Raw genomic sequence first — 16,492 nt, 5'->3', positions numbered from 1 at the left:
TATTAGAAGCTTGTACTTTTCCTTTAACCCGTGTACGTAAGGCATGTGAAGTGTGTTTCTGTCTTGTGGGGATTAGAAGTAAGAGCTAAAACCATGAGTTCAGAGCTAACCCACTCAGTTCTCAGTTCTCCATAATGATGCAATAAACTTATGACAGATTTCTTTTTGGCTGCCTACCAAAGAGCTCAGAAATTCTCAAGTGATTTGCCTGAAGTCATGTTGTATCCAGTGTAGATAATATATTGTCTTCCCATTGGTAGGTAAAGTGTCTTTACTGAATTATCTTATAACATGATCTCTTTTTCTTTTTGAAGAAATTTTTACTACTGCTTTTGAAATGGAGTGCTCATAATATACAAATGTCTATCTCAGATGTCAGTGTGAGTTTCTAAAAAAGACATGAAAACAGAATTCTAACAGAAACATGAAATATTTAATCCAACTTTGTCCTTCTCTCAAAAGAAAAGAAAAACAAAAGCTTATAATCTTATTTTCCAGCATGGAACATTTTCAGGTTTTTTTAGCAGCAGTCAGGAATCAGTGCAATTTTGTATTGATTGATGATCACAGGTAATAATTGTGCTTCTGGAACTGTTGTCTTATGTATAGTTGTGCCTTAGCTTACAGCTGTTTCTTAATTGCCTGTTGAGCATTAGAACTTTTCCCTTCTACATGTCATTACATGGAAGAAAGTTTAAAGCCATTCAAAGCACCACAGGATAGTGTTTTAAATAGTGTTTTGTATGCACATACATTTCACAGAATCCCAGAAAGGTTGAGGCTGGAAGGGGACCTCTGGATCCACCTGGTCCAACTCCTGCTCAAGCAGGGACACCCAGAGCAGAGTTCCCAGGACCACACCTAGGGGTCTTTTGAAGCTCTCCAAGGAGGAGACTCCACAACCTCTGTGGGCAATCTGTGTCAGTGCTCTGTCACCTGCATTACACAGAAGTGTTTCCTGATGGTCAGAGGGAACTTGTTTTCCAGTTTGTACCCCTCGCCTCTTGTCCTGCCCCTGTGCACCGTTAATAAGAGTCTGGCTTCATTTTCTTTGCACCTTCCCTTCAGCTATTTATAGACATTGATACAATCTCAATCAGCCACTCCCCAGTTTCCTCTCATCCTCCCTTTAAATCTAAATACAGGGATATATGCCCTGATCCACATCCTAGTAGAATCACTGCTTGTCTTGCTGTTGATGTTAGTGGAAATTGGATAGGAGGAGTAGAACAGAAGCTTGTAATTCTGAATATAGTAATGAGTGGGAAATGAAGATTGAAATAATACTGACTGTTCTTCTTAGGAATACCCTTCTTTTCAAAATGCCTTTAAAACATCTTTCCTGTTGCACTGAAAACATCAAGGAAATCAGAGAGAATGTTGGCCTTCACAAGAGTTTTTAGAAAACTTAAAAAAAATAAAAATTTAATTTTAAAAGGATTTGGCTGCAGAGATTCCATGGGTATTTTCTAACATCTCAAGTCTCTGGAAGACTTCCTGAAATGAGTAAAATATACAAAACTGATCCAGTAGAATTCGCATTTTCAATATGAACTGAAATCCCTTTCAGACGTAGAGAAGTTCCTTATCTGAAAGTGGATAAACTTAACAGCTCAGTTATTTGTACATCTTTACCAGTTCTCTCCAAAAGAAATCTCAGTCTAATAGGCAGATACAATTTTACTAAGTGCTCTTGAAGTCTCTGTTACCACATCAGCTCACCAGCAGTCCTAATGGCAAGTAAAGTGGAAGGAATTACATGGAAGAAATAGCAGGGAAAAATATCTTAACGATGACACTGAAAAAATTATGTACTTTGAGCAACTATTTCAGTTTTAAACCTCCCACCTGCTTCTGTAAATAGATATTGGAGAAATAAAGGAATTACATAGCAGAGACTGAATAGACCAAGAATGTTTTGGTTTAGTTTTAAATGTTCCTTTTTTGAAAAGGAATATGATAAAATCTATACAGTGATGAACAGCACTGTTCTCTCATGCCAAGCATGGAAAGAGCAAGAGTTGCCATTTCTTGCTGAATTCAGAAATGACATGCCATGTCCACTTCACAAATCTGTAAACAGTTTGCTTTATTTATAAGATCAAATTCTACCAAGTCACAACAGTGTATACGGTACAGATATAGAAGCTGTGTACTCTATGTCATCTTAAGTAGTACATCACGTTCCATATTGTCTATTTTCTATAAGAAAGTAGAAGTCAAATTTCATATGATGAGCATCTATGTCAACGTTTTCTCCCTTTGGATGAATTATAAGAGATTCCAAATTTTTGCCCTACTAGGAAACTTTAGGAAATCTTGTGGAAAAATAATTGTTGTTTCTGAAACCGAAGATCAATATGCTTCTCCTTCTTGAGGAGAATGAATGTTGTTGGCATATTAATCTGTAGGCATTTTCTCACTGAGAATTGTTGCTGCCCTATTGACTATACTTATACTACAATAGGAAGAAACTGCATCCCAGTAATTGCTACTGAGAAATGAACTGGCTTTAATGCTTTAGAAGGTAACAATCCTGAGTCTAAGCATTGCATCAAAGTGTTTGGAGAGAAAAACCCACTGTTTTTTTGAAGAGCTAATTCACAGTACTACTTGTGGCAAATAGTTAGAGATGGTAACTGTCACTTGCTGTAATCAGTGGTATGAAAACAAAACAGGAAATCCTGGATTCCCTCATCTGAGTAACATACTTGTTAAACCTGCCATTCTCATACCTAAAGCACATGCACTGCAGGATGGCCCCAACACACACTTTCATTGGACAAGCATCAATTTTTTTGATCATTTAAAAATAAAGTTACATCAAAAAATTAACTTCTTCCACACACCTCCCAGTGAGGGGGCCAAGATGCATTATTTAGCAGTATTTGGTATCTTGCTGATATAAATCTTTTATATTAGGCACTGTATAAAATCTGTTTGCTTTCATGTCGAACATATTTTTGGTGAAGTAATAATGCATTCTCCTGCTGACAATTGTTAATAAAATGTCATCAGTGGCACTGTCCAGATCAAATCCTCTGTAAGGATTCCTTGTTATCTACCAGATCTGATTTCTCAGCATTGTCAGTACTTGAATTAATGCTGAACAAGGGCATTTCTGAAAAAGAGTGTCATAAATAGAAATACGTTAGGCAGGACTCCTTATCACATTACATATTCATCGCTGTGGAGCTGGGGATGGGGTGAGTTCTAAGCATTTTCATTACCATGGAAAAATTATGCGTCAGTGGCCCAAGTGATTAGCACACAGTTCTGTTATCTGCTCTTCAATAAACAGTCTTGTCAGAGGATCCAAATCTGTGAGCACTATTGTAAGAAAACACATTAAATATTTAAGCTTGATAAATTTTTGGTTCATTTCCATCCTATCAATGTCATATGAAAAATGGCACTGAGGAATATAAGGTGTTTTAAAATTTTACTGTCATGTCAGATTGTATTCTCCTCAGTATAAAACTTGTCTCCTTCTAAGAGAAAAACTAAGCTGCTAAGGATGCCACTAATCAGGTCAGAGAAATTATCTTTATTGTAGAAATATGACACAACTGTGGAGCAGATGTGGTCCGGTATCTTTGCTTCTGCTGCCTTCTTTGGTCCCTAAAACCTTCTGTGATGCATCTAGGGCTCAATGAGACTATTCAAACCAGTTCCCCCAGTCCATGCATTTATCAGGTCCATGGTGCTCTGCTCCCAAATGTTCCAAGAACCAAGAAGTTTTCTACACAGTGAATGCAAAGTATCTAGATCTCTACTTAGTGTGTTGGAACAACATGCTAACCAAAAATTTTCAAGGAAAAATAAATGAGTTTCTTTTTCTAAAAGAAGCTATATCATCCTGTTTTAAAGTACTGAAATAAGATTATCACAACCTTGATACAATTTCTCTGAAAGTTTAATGATAGGTGGTGAATGCATTTCTCAGGATTGAGATGTAAGGCTGAATAACTATGGCACAAGTCCTCTCAGCAAAACTACCTGAATGAGCAATGCAGTGGTAACTATGAAGGTTGGTTGTCCTGCTAGATGAAAAGAAAATTCAGCAACCATACTTATAAAGCCAGCAATTGGAGAAACACTGTTGTTCTTCATGAAGCCCAGTCCAGTACTGCTGGCTAATGCCCACTACACATCTTGATTCTCAGCCAGGTCACTTTATAGCTCACACCACTCTGACATTTTCTGAGTTAATATTGGCACAGGACAATATTTTCCACGTGTTTTTCATACAGTCTATCCTACATAGCTGTAAGTTGACCGAAGAAGTTAGAAATGTTTATTGATTGTCTTATGGAGAGAAAAATGAGGGTAGTTTTTGCAACATGGCCTTGAACTGAGGAGGTGCCATACACCATCAATTCGCAGTTGATGACAAATTGCAGATCTGTGGCATGTAATAGAAATATTGACCAAAGTTTCTTTTCTAAAGGAGGAGCCTATATCCACTGGCTTAATTAAGCTGCAAAAGCACAGAACATCTGACTTGTCCCACTAAAATAATTCAGAGCTCCTAAATGTCCAAACATGCTTACAGTTTTTTTCCTTTCTGACTGGAGAGCAGGCTAGTGACCTAGTTTAGGCTACTGATTATGCACAACTCAGCACAGTATTTTAGCATCTAATTCTAGATGCTCTTGCTGAATAAGAGGAATACAAAAAATGGAATCTATATTCAAGAAACTTACATCCTCTTGTTCCCATCAAAACTTTCAGTGGAATTCACACGACTTTAATTGTAAGCTCTGATGCTGGACCTCTTCTGTACTTAAATTGCAGAAATTGGTCAAGCACTGCGCTGACAAACTGCAATGGAATTCTTTCTTCCTCTAGCTGAGTTGTTTTACGTACTAAGTTACTTTAAGTGTACTATTCTGCATTGCTGAATCTCTGAGTGTGCTAGCTCTCTCTTGACTGGAAAGCAAGAGTGAAAATTTCTTGGATTTTTTCTTTATCATGAAAGAGGCTAGATTTTTTCAATTAGAGGACAATCTCTGCATGTTTTAGAAAGTAAATACAGGATACAACAACATGTCTGTTGTTTTTAATGAAAAAAACAAAAGCCATTAGAAACAGTGCTGAAACATGCAAACTGAAAAAAGTGACTTGTGTGGTATTTGGTTCTCTAACTTCCTAGCGTCATCAAATTTAATTTCATGTAAGAGTTCTTCTCCATTTCATTGTATTTAGGTAATAAGCATTTATTTGGAAACAGAACTAGGAATTTGCTTCTTAAGAAGCAATCAAGTGAAACTAAGCTTTCAGATCTTGAAGTTTTCAGGCTGCTGGTTCTGGTACATTGTCAATGTTGATTACAGGTTCATGAATGCATTAATAATTTGGTAAGTAATGATTTGTTTTGATTTAGTGCCATTTTAGCCATCATCTTTCTCTTATCTCAACTTATCTATTCTAAATAATCCCGGTAAAAAGTTTTTGTGCCAACACAAAAACCTATGAGAGAAGCAAGGATAGAACAGAATAAGTCATTGCCTTAATGTGAGGATTTTACTCTTCTAAACTTCTAAGTATCAGTCACTTCATATCTTCTAGCACCAGAACTGGTTAACGAAGACAAAAAATGTCTCCTCTGTACCATACTCTGATGTGTGGCCAGGAAGAGGTTACACTGCAATTTTTTTTCGTATGGGAGACCTCACAATGGCACAGCACACATATCTAAAGCATTCATGTAAGATGAGGAAGACACCTCCTTTATAAATGTGCACTCATTAAATACTGTGATATCTAACACGTTACAGACATGGCTTCTTTTTTCAGCTTCTCTTAAAGGAAACTCTCACAAACTGACATAGTTCCTCTCAAAAGATGAAATATTGAAAAGTTTTGCGTGTTTGGAAAATGGTTTCCTATATCACTATGTTGTCAGAGTATTACATTAACTTTCTCTTACCTTGATTTAAAATGAGACTTACACAAGAGGACAGAAACAGGGAAATGTCTTGCTCCATATGTTTACAGAGTGAGGTGTTTACTGTGCTTGTTTACTAGCAGAAATTCATCACTACAGAAGATATGCACATAACTTTAGACATGTCCTAAAGGAAAACAGAAATTATGGACTGGTTGCAAGTGCTATCTTGAGTACTGCTGTTTTTTCAGACTGTAACAGAGTTCTACTTCGTGCTTTACGAAAGCGAGTTGTACAGAGAGCCATTTCAGGGGAGGGCTATGCTTATTTTTAGTAAAATTCCAAAAAAGGAAAACAAAACAGAAAGAGTCTTCTGAACATATCTACTCTCATGAATTCAACATCAAGGCAAAGAGCTTCACAACCAAATGTCCCCCAGCTATCAGCCTGTATAGAATCTTTCCCTTTTTTAGTGTATATGCCCCCAGACACAAGCTCTCTAGGAGGCAAACCTGACTATAAAGTTATGTAAATACCAGCCTTGTGATGTTTACATTAAGTCATTTCTAGAAGGCAGATTCGTTTAAGGAGGGAATATTATGTCCTTTTTTTTTCCAGGCTGGTTTTCAGCTTCAGCCAGTTTCAGTGTAAATATCAAAAGGGAGAAAAGGTTTTGTTGTGGGTTTTTTTTGCTGAAAAAGCAACAGAAGCAGACTTACACTAACATTTCCAAGAGGCTCGAATATTTTAATAAAAACAATCATTTGACCTCATCAACTTTGATTAATCTTATTAGATTTTTTCTCTGTCTCCAGCAGCTTTTGAAACAACAGCTGCTTTCAAAAAGATGCATGAGATGAGCTGCAGTTCTTAAGGATAGTCTAAGAACAGCTGAGTGCTCATCATCTGCCAAAAAAGTCAGCTTTAAGGATGCAGAGACCTATCCTTCTATTCATTCCCTTCCACTCTGTCCCTGCCTTGCATTTCTGCTCTGGGCTGTTTGTGTCTGCAAAACAGGATATTCAGCCAGACCTTCCAGCAACCCTTTGGAGTCTGCATGGTTTGATGAAATCCAGTGACAGTCTGTATATCCTCAGTTAAGTGAATGTAATGTTCTGATGGGTAAAACTAAATATATATATATATATATATATAAATATATTTATATATACATTAAAAGCAGTACCCTATTGGACTGATGGGTTTGTGTTCTTCATTTTGCTGCTATGGAAATACTCATTGAGGTGAAAGTCTTTTGAAATGTCTTAAACATAGCCCTTATTTTTTTCCAGAGCTAAGAGGAACACCATGCATTTATTCTATTAATAGGATAAATGTAATATTAAATAAATACAATGGTGGTTCCTTATAAATCCTTGACTACTCACGAATATTATTCTTCAATAGTGATGAACTGAATGTCACTGATATTAGTCACTGATTGTAGTTGTAAATGACCAAATTATGTTCTTGAGGTCCTTTCTATCATGAACTGGGAGTGGCTGATAGTAGACAGGGAAAAGTTAGAGAAGTACAGACATCTGTTCTGTGTGTGTACTGTGCAAAGGCAGCAAATGACAATATCAGCCAAGTGAAAAGAATTGTTGAGCTATTAAGAGTCAGAGTGAAATATGAGAATTTGGAGAATGAGTTGCCCAACACTTGCAACAACCAAGTGAAAATTGTATTGGATTAAGGAAAATTATTTTTCTCCTATTTGTCTACAGTGATGTTTCTGAAAAATAGCCAGAATATCTACAACCTACATTTACTTCTTCCTTATCACTGATGTTCTTTGTTCATATCAGGCTTAGTGGAGCGTGGAAATAATCAAATTCATGACATCACTTCACTATCACTATACTATCAAAAGTCATTATATTTTGAGGCTACACATAGCAACTATTTCTCCCTAAGTTTAGAGGAGAGAATTTAATATCAAATGCAGCACCGAAAAATTATGTACTATCAAATTACATAACTGAGTTTTCTTGTATAAGATTGTGCATCCAATGCATAATTAATTTGTATTCTTGTTAATGGGGATGTTTAACAACAGACAAAAGGCCAGGTTCTGCAGCCCTCCCAGGTGGCACCTGATCACAGAAGTAGTTTCATCTACTTAACTGTGACTACAGCCTGAAATAAGTGAGAGCTTCAGCTCAGGGTGTGAACATGCAATGACAAATCACAGAGAGGAGAGCTGCTTTGAAAATACCAGTTTTTCCTTTTGCTCAGGAAAGAGATGCTGGAAATACGATTGCTGTCACTCACTATGGTAGCCAGGGGATGTCAGTCTGTTGATTATCGAAAAAGTAATGAGTCCCTTTAATGAGCAATAGGGCTCTATGAAGGCCTCTATCTAGAAAGAGTTGAGCCCACATGTCAGACATAGTCCTGTTAGGATAAAATCTACGAAAGTCTTAATCAAAACATTTTAGTGCTTTAGAGCTATCATTGAAGAAAGGCCTCCTTGAGAGATATCCAATTCTTTTTTGATTCAGCCATTAAGTACTGCAAAAATATCCTACCTCTTCATTACTGTACTACATATGCTTTGAACAAAAATAACACAGACAGAGTATATAGAAGCTAAGTATACTTTGAGAGAAAAATAGTTATGAAACAGATTCTAAGAAGAATGTGACAACATCTTCACTGTACTGTGAAGTATTCTGCAGAATGAATTGGACAAACACTGGTGTTGGCAGTTAAACCATTATTTCTTTATTATAGCATTTGGACTTTTAACAACCTATAGTAAATTTGTTGTGACTCTAAAAATTAAATCAGTAGCCATGCAACTGCCTGTTGATTAAGCTGTAACATTAGATGCCCACAATGAATTCACATCTCATGGCTCCTTATTCTCAGGGTATCAGGTGACATGTTGCCTGGGTATCATGCACAGCACATAGTTTGCTAGTAGCAAAGCAAGTTAAAGTAAAAATCTCTGGTGGGAGGGTTGTGGAGTTGTTTGTGGGTTTTTTATTTTTATTTTTTTGCTTCTCAGTGTCTTCTGATTTTGAAATATTTTTAACAGTGATCCAAGTCAAACCTTTTGAGAGTGCTATGGCTATCACTGTGCACATATAGAGATGATGCCAGATATTTGAAAGCACGTGGCAGACACTGCCTCTAACGCAAGAAAATAACACCTTAGTAGCCAAACCAATTCAATCTAGCTGCCTAGCTGAGCACAAGGAAAGAAGAGATGTCCTCTCAGAGCAAAGGCCATCCTTTGGCAAATACAGTTAGGTTAGTGGGTAAAAAGAGAGTGCTTTACAAGAAATTATTTCCTCCACTTCAGAAATTCGGTGGTTTGAAGCCATCCCATTCCATTACATTTAATGACTGGCACTAGATGAATTTGTCCTTTTGAACCTCTTTTTGTAATGCAAAACATTATTTGTGTGTGGATATGACTTGTGTGCCACATTTAAAACCACTTTGTTTCCTTTATATCTGCTCCTTTGTAATTCAAGTAGCCTCTAGATCCTTTTTTTTTTTTTTCCTGAGAAATGGTAAATAATCATTTTCTACCTATTTTTCTTTTCAGTTCTTTTTCTAATTTCCATTCACAATTTTCTAGAACATTGTCTTCTCAATATGTAGGTAGACGTGTCAAATACTGGGGCATATGGCTCTCTCATATGGCACATCTCATAAGCAAACTTTGTCCCCACCTAAGAAAGAGGATGTGGCAGAGGAGTGATATGGCTATTTACTGCCTGTACATGTCTCTTTCTTTACTAGCTCATACGGGTCATAGGAAGTAGCATGTGGTGTTCACTGTCTGATTTTAACTGAGCTCATTTATCATTGATTATGCTGGAAATTTTAGCAGAAATTCAGTATGAGGTGGATCTTTGACTGATATTTTCACCCCCATTAAATTGCTGTGAGAAATGGAGTTTGATGGAGAATGGGATATGCAGATGTCTTCGGCTCTTTTAAAACTTCTAGTTCCAGCTGCAAATATTCTGAGGATTATTCAGAATAATTTAAGTGATTTTTAAAAAATATTTTTAGTTTATTAGTTTAAAATGCTGCAAGAACATAATAGATTTCCAAGTACCTACAAAGCATGAATATGAATGTAAGCTTTGCAGCTGATCTACCACCTTCCAAAACTCGAAACTTCTAATCAACTTTTTTTTTATACATAATTAGGTGAAGCAACAGTGAAGAAGAAACCAGCTCCAAAGACTCCTCCAAAAGCAGGTAATCATTTGCACGTATCATCCTGTAGGAATTAATAATAACCTATTACAGCTTTAAAGATAAGTCAATGAACTTCTAAGTATAGCTGTTCACTTGCTGAATTTATTGTGCGTATGTGACTAAACGGTAGTTACTAAGTTCTGTGAGGAGAAAAATGGAAAGCCAACCCTGTTTTACAAGCTTGTTCACAAGGTTACACTAGTGTAAAACTTAAATCATGAGCACACAAAAATACTTCCTACTATTGAATAAACTACAGCAAAACTCTATAGCTTGTCAGCCCTGTAACTGACACTTTTGAACACCGTAACACAGCTTAGCCTGCAGTTAAAGGGGTTTTACTATGTATCACAGGATACCAAATCTGCATGAGTACCACTGAGAAGCTGATAAATCAAAGATTTCCTTCCGTGCCTGTGTAATAAATGTCCCACATGATGCTCACCTGGCCACTGAACACAGTATGTTCAAAGGCAGCTACTGAATTTTAGATTTCCCGAGTGTTATTATGAAGCAAGTTTGCAAATTCTGCCAGCATATGCAAACTGGGATGAGGTTAGAAGGATCCCCTTTTCAAAAATGCAAAGTACAGCACACAATTCTGTGATTCTGTGATTTAGTGAACTGTTTATTTGGAAGTGGTGATTGGCTTTAGCAGCTTTGACCTTCATGTTTCTATACATTGGTCTTGTATGAGTAAAGTTCTGATGTGTAGGCTGCTTCTGCTTCTCTGCAGTGGAATAAATAATGTATACAGTGTTGTTTCATTGCGAACAACAGGTAAGTGCCAATCCATATTTCACATGTAGCTCTGAAGCTGTTGAACTGAGAGAGAAATACGTTTTGAATTTTAAGAAAAATAGAAAGTATAGTAACATAAAGGGATTGGTGATTTTTTTTGTTCGTTTGTTTTGTTTGTTTTTTTATCAGCTACTCCCCCTCAGATTACTCAGTTTCCAGAAGACAGAAAAGTCCGTGCTGGTGAATCAGTGGAATTATTTGCCAAAGTGGTAGGAACAGCACCCATAACTTGCACCTGGATGAAATTCCGTAAGCAGGTAACTTGTTTTCTGGTCTCTTGGAAAAAGAAAGAAATAGAGCTGGACAGGAACTCCAGCAAGCCATCTCATCCATTTCCCTTCTCCAGGAGCTGGCAATGTCTATTGCATTTCTCACTGTTGCTGAAAACATTACAATGATGGAGATTTCTCACCCTTCATTGGCAACCTATTGCAGTGCTTAAATTCCTCACACTAAACCTTTCTTGTTACAGTTTATACTCATTGCTGCCAGTTCTCTCCTATAAAAAATTACCGTTTCTTTGAGAAAAGCCTTAGATCATGCAATTAAAGTACATGTGATCAAAAGAACATGGTACCTGAAAGGTATTCGTCACAGGAAATACTTTTTCCTTTAGAAACAGCCTTTTGTTCATTGATGCTCATTCTAAAGCTGTGGCAGAGGGGCAAAAGGTGGTATAAAAATGTTGAATAAAATATCTTAAAACACAAGTGTCGCCATGCAAGGCAAATCAGCAGTTGTGCTTTTCTCATCCCCTGGGTTTAAAGTTCCTTCCACTTGAATTACTTTTCCTTGAATTACATTGCACGTGTCCACAAAGGCAACTTATAAAAAGAGCTTCTTTAATGAATAATTAAAACACTTGAAACCAAACAATGCAATATGCAAGTGCTGTGCTAGGAGAGAGCAAATAGAAATATGTACTGTAGCTGCTATTGTGTTTAATTTATTCTGAACTTATTATGCACTCTATTGAACATAAACAAAAAACAGCTCCTCCTACTAGGAAGTTTAGACTGTAAATTCAGACGGGTCAGAATTAAATTGAAAGAGTTCAAAACAGTTTGCTAGTCTAAAAAGTCCATCTTTGCTAACCCTAAATAACCTCTTATTTTAGGAGAAAGAATATGGTGTTGGGGTTTTGTTTTTTCCTGAAGTCCTGAATTTCCTTCAAATTCAGTGTGGAGACCAAAGATTCAAAAAAAAAGGATTTACCCATTTCCACAAAAATAGGCCTCAAGAGACATTTAACTCCCTGTTTTGCTGAGATCTGTCTTAGCACAGCAGTAAAGTGTGCCTCTCATGTGTGAATTTCTCATATATTCATAATTCTGGGTTCATAATTGAATATAACAATGCTATTTACATAAATTTTAGGTCATTTTTATACAAAAATGTGTGAAAAAATGTACAAAAATGAGTGAAAGCAGAGACCAGCATTTCATTATACCCATAGCAGCTCCATATTCTGTGACTTTTTTCGTTTCTAAAATGATGATTAAAACAATCATCTTTATACCTGCTTAATTATTTCCTATGAGACAATCTAAAGATTTGCAGAATTTTACATTGTTATGAGATCTTTTTTTCAGGTATGTTGGGATGAAAATAGAATGATATAGAAAAGAAAATGCATCATGAAGGTTAATAAATAATGTAGGAGGATAAGTAAGGGCAGCAGTCTTTAACTTTTTTAATTAAATGGGAAACCAACTACTATGTAAGGTGCTGCATAATTATTTCACTTTCTTTTTCACATATATTTAATCACACACTGTTTATTTTATTTTATTATTTTCTCCTGGATTTCTTCCTCTTCTATAACTGCAGATTATTTTGACTCTGTTCCATTTCCATTTGTAAAAGTGAAAATCACCGTAGTGTTCTTACAGTCTTCCTGGAGACTATCTGTAGTAGCTGTCTGGGCAAAGCCAGAGAGTGGTCAATTCTGATTTCAGCCCTTCCACTGCATACTGCAGTAAGCAGGAGGAGTTCACCCCTCTGTGCTCCTTCCTCACATTCCCTCAGGTTCTAAAGAGCCGCAGTGGTCCCTCCTACAGGCATAATCTGGGTAAGTATCTTGGCTGAAACAAATAGATTGCTGACACATAAAATTATATGAGTCATAACAAGGAGTGTCACCTTGTTATGACCTATATAATCTTATGTGTCAGCAATCTAGTAGAGTGATGCTGGAGGCACATCAGCTAAAACAGAAAAATTCTGAAAGCTTCTTCTGTTAGCAGAGTAATGCAATGCATTGTTTTACCTTGCCAGTTGTAGGAGATTCTTAACTAAGGCCAGTGGTTCTGTTCTGGGAATGAAGGACTCTGGCTTCCTGTTCTCCATGCTCCTTGCAATGGGTGTATAATACATATCCACTTCCACTAGACTGTTTTTTTTTGTTTCTCTTACTTGTTAACTAATTCCAGTGAAGCAAAACATTACAAATCACTGTAGAATCTCAAAAGATCATGGGGAAGAGAACAATTTTCAGAGTAATTAATCTGTAATCCTACATAATCCCATTTAATAGTTTTCTATTCCAAGTACTATAGGATCCATCTTCACAGCTTATTTTTGAGCATGTTTCATCTCAGCTGAGGAGAAAGCAGAGCAAGTCCTGCCTTCAGCCTTGTAATTTCTTACTCTCTAAATATACGTGACAAGATAAGCCAAACTGAATAGCCTTCAATTTTAATGAAATTCTGAGAATAGTTGGAAGAGTCACTTATCTAAGAGGGAAGTGGTGGGAGGAGAAGGGCATTGACATTATGTTGTCTGTTTCATAAGAACACAGAGTACAACTTCTGTAATTGCAACGTAGCATTATGAGTTTTAAAATAATCTTTCATGTCTCCAGTTAATACTGATTAAAATCTAAGTCTCCTTGGCTGTTTATGCTATGAGAGTTTTCTTTCAGTTAAAAACTAGTTCATAATATGCCTATGGTATTTAGCTGAGATTTCAGGTTTTGCCTCTCCTGAAAATAAATAAGCTTTAGGATAGCTATTCTGCAGTTTGTACTTCTCTGCACAGCTGCACCATTATATCTCCATTTCAGGCAACAACATCTTCAATTGCTCAAAACCGTGAGACTGCTACACTGATTTATGCTGAAGTTCCAAATAAGGCTCATTGAGACGAGAGGGTAAAAGTCACAGCTATGACTGATTTACACATTTGGTCTCCGGATAGAAATGGCAAATGGATTAGGATGATGAGGGCACCCTTGTGAGATACAAGAGACCAACACTTTTTTGTGTGCCAATTACACGGTTTACATTTTAAGCCTGTAAAAGGGGTAGTGGAAAGTGAACCCCCTGTTCCTCATTGGAGTCCCACTGGCATCGATGCTCCTTATTTCTGTTGCAGGAATGGAGCCACTGTAACGTTTCACTGCATTTCTAAATGACTTGAGTGAATTACATTCTTTGCCATCTGACCATACTCATGGCTGGGATAGATTTATCTGCAGATGACCACCATTATCCTAACGTTGTGTTGTACTTTGAGCTCTTCCAGATATCGAGATAAATAAATTCCTTCCATAAGATCTTTTTTTTCCTTTTGAACTTGGCAGATTCAAGAAAATGAATATATCAAAATTGAGAATGCTGAAAACAGCAGCAAGCTGACAATATCGTCAACAAAGCAGGAACACTGTGGATGTTACACACTAGTTGTAGAAAACAAACTTGGCAGCAGACAAGCACAAGTCAACCTCACAGTTGTTGGTGAGTCTGTAATAATGATAAAGAGATATCCTTATTCTAGAGAATGATCTATATTTATTTTATAGTATACATGATGATATGCAAAAATGTAAAAATAAAATCATCAGATAAGAAGAATGAAGCAAGAAACATCCAGGCTGGACTGTGGAATTGTAATAAGCATTATAAACATTTTCAGTGGGGCTATATTGTGTTTTATTTTCATAAATTACTAATTAAAGATGGACGTACAAAGTAGCCCAGGCTTTTTTAAAGTACAAGAAAAAAAATAATTCATGTCTCCAGTTTTGGTTAGGCACAACCGTAGTCCATCTTTTTCCATTTAACATTTGTAGCATTCAGATGCTTGCTAGACTGCAAGTTTTAGAAGTGCTGGTTTTGGAAGAACTTAGGAGGTGACTTCTTTTAGACTGTAAACTTCCTGTTGGGGGAGGGAGGCCTTGTCCTTGTAATTGAAATTCCTACTTCTGTTTGCATGTTTTACAGGGGCAGAAAGCACTGGGTAGAGGCAGTCTGTTTTGAATTTAAAGCCCTTTATATTTGGATGTCTGTATCACACATATTCTTAAGTATACATGTAAACTATGAAAGAATAAGAGCATTTTGAAGTTTCAAAAAGCCACATCAGATGACACCATAAGAGCATCGAGTTTGTTGTAGCGGACTGTGAAGAGCTACAGATAGTTTTAGACTGGCAGACAGTTTCAGTGAGTTATCAGAGAAATCCAGGCTGTGACACTAACTTTTGCAAGGGGCAATGAACCCATCTTGACGTGGACACACAGCAAATGGTTTCCCAAGAAAAACTAAGAAATTTCTACAAGAAGAGATTGAGATCTGTTTAAAACACTAGTCTGCTTCCTCCTGTTCATAGGCTCTGGTCTTTGTGGCCTGCAAAGGCATCTTGACATGAGGACCCCTTCCCCTGAGGGAGGGCAGAGCCCAGGCATTTGCACAAATTCAAATAGCAAGTCTTCATCATACCACAGTCATAACTGCATTGGCTCTGCTGTCTTAACAAACTGTGAGCTACTGAGTAAATAAGCAAGTGTGCATAATGCCAAAGGCAAAAATCTGACTCCAGTGAAATCCATGGCAAAACACCACTAATCTGGAAATTCTTTACAGCGATTGAGTGGACAATGAGCAAAGTTTAATGAGTAGAATCATGTTTTCAGTTAAAACAACCTCTATGAAAGAGAGAATATCTTCAGTTGCACACTAATGAGTGTATTTTCGACACAGGCCACCTGACTGTTGATTTCTTTTGCCTAATCTCTTGCACTGGGTGCAGTTAAAAGATAAAAAATGAGTATAAATAACAAGTAGATGCCAGCAACCTGACTTAGAACATGAAAACAGAAGAGAATGGAGTAAGCATTTTTGCATGATATATACAAAAATCATATCACTCCTTCCAGCAGTAGGTTGTACGTCAGAAGTATAGCTAGGTTAAAAATAAACACCATGAAGAACTGGTCCTCAAATAACCATCGTATATATTATTCTGGCTACAGCTTTTGTGACTTAAGCCCCGACGCAACTGACTAACAGCCAGAGGTATGGCAGGAGATCATTTGCTCTTCACATTTCCCTTTTTATTACTCTTTCCTGGGCAGCTGCTGCAGGCAGCTAAATGTAGGAGGTTATTGGGCAAGACGGATTTTTTTCTGGCTGAATTGGTCCAGCAGTTCCTATGATCTTGCCATTAACTGAACGTTGCCTCATCATTATATAAGTCACTGTTTTATATCCGTTGGAGTTAATTGGTTTGAAAGTCTTTGAATTCTATAACCTTATAAAGCTTCATCTCAGCCTCCTGCTTTGCCTTTCCGTAAGT

The 16,492-nt window shown here is 36.9% G+C and overlaps 1 protein-coding gene across 1 annotated transcript in view; it reads left to right on the top strand.

The window, feature by feature from the left end:
* The window catches only part of MYLK (myosin light chain kinase), a 98,137-nt gene that overhangs the window by 45,956 nt on the left and 35,689 nt on the right, over positions 1-16,492 (top strand). Inside the window, exons 12-14 of the mRNA XM_065751179.1 lie at positions 10,064-10,114; positions 11,045-11,172; positions 14,499-14,652. Coding sequence (XP_065607251.1) covers positions 10,064-10,114; positions 11,045-11,172; positions 14,499-14,652 — 333 coding nt within the window. The remainder of the gene's footprint in view (positions 1-10,063; positions 10,115-11,044; positions 11,173-14,498; positions 14,653-16,492) is intronic.

This window comes from Cyrtonyx montezumae, unplaced genomic scaffold (assembly GCF_038088225.1).
Source record: "Cyrtonyx montezumae isolate F1298 unplaced genomic scaffold, pur_monq_1.0 scaffold_7, whole genome shotgun sequence".
Lineage (NCBI taxonomy): Eukaryota > Metazoa > Chordata > Aves > Galliformes > Odontophoridae > Cyrtonyx > Cyrtonyx montezumae.
Note: the sequence above shows the minus strand (reverse complement) of the source record. Positions and strands in the feature narration are given on the sequence as shown.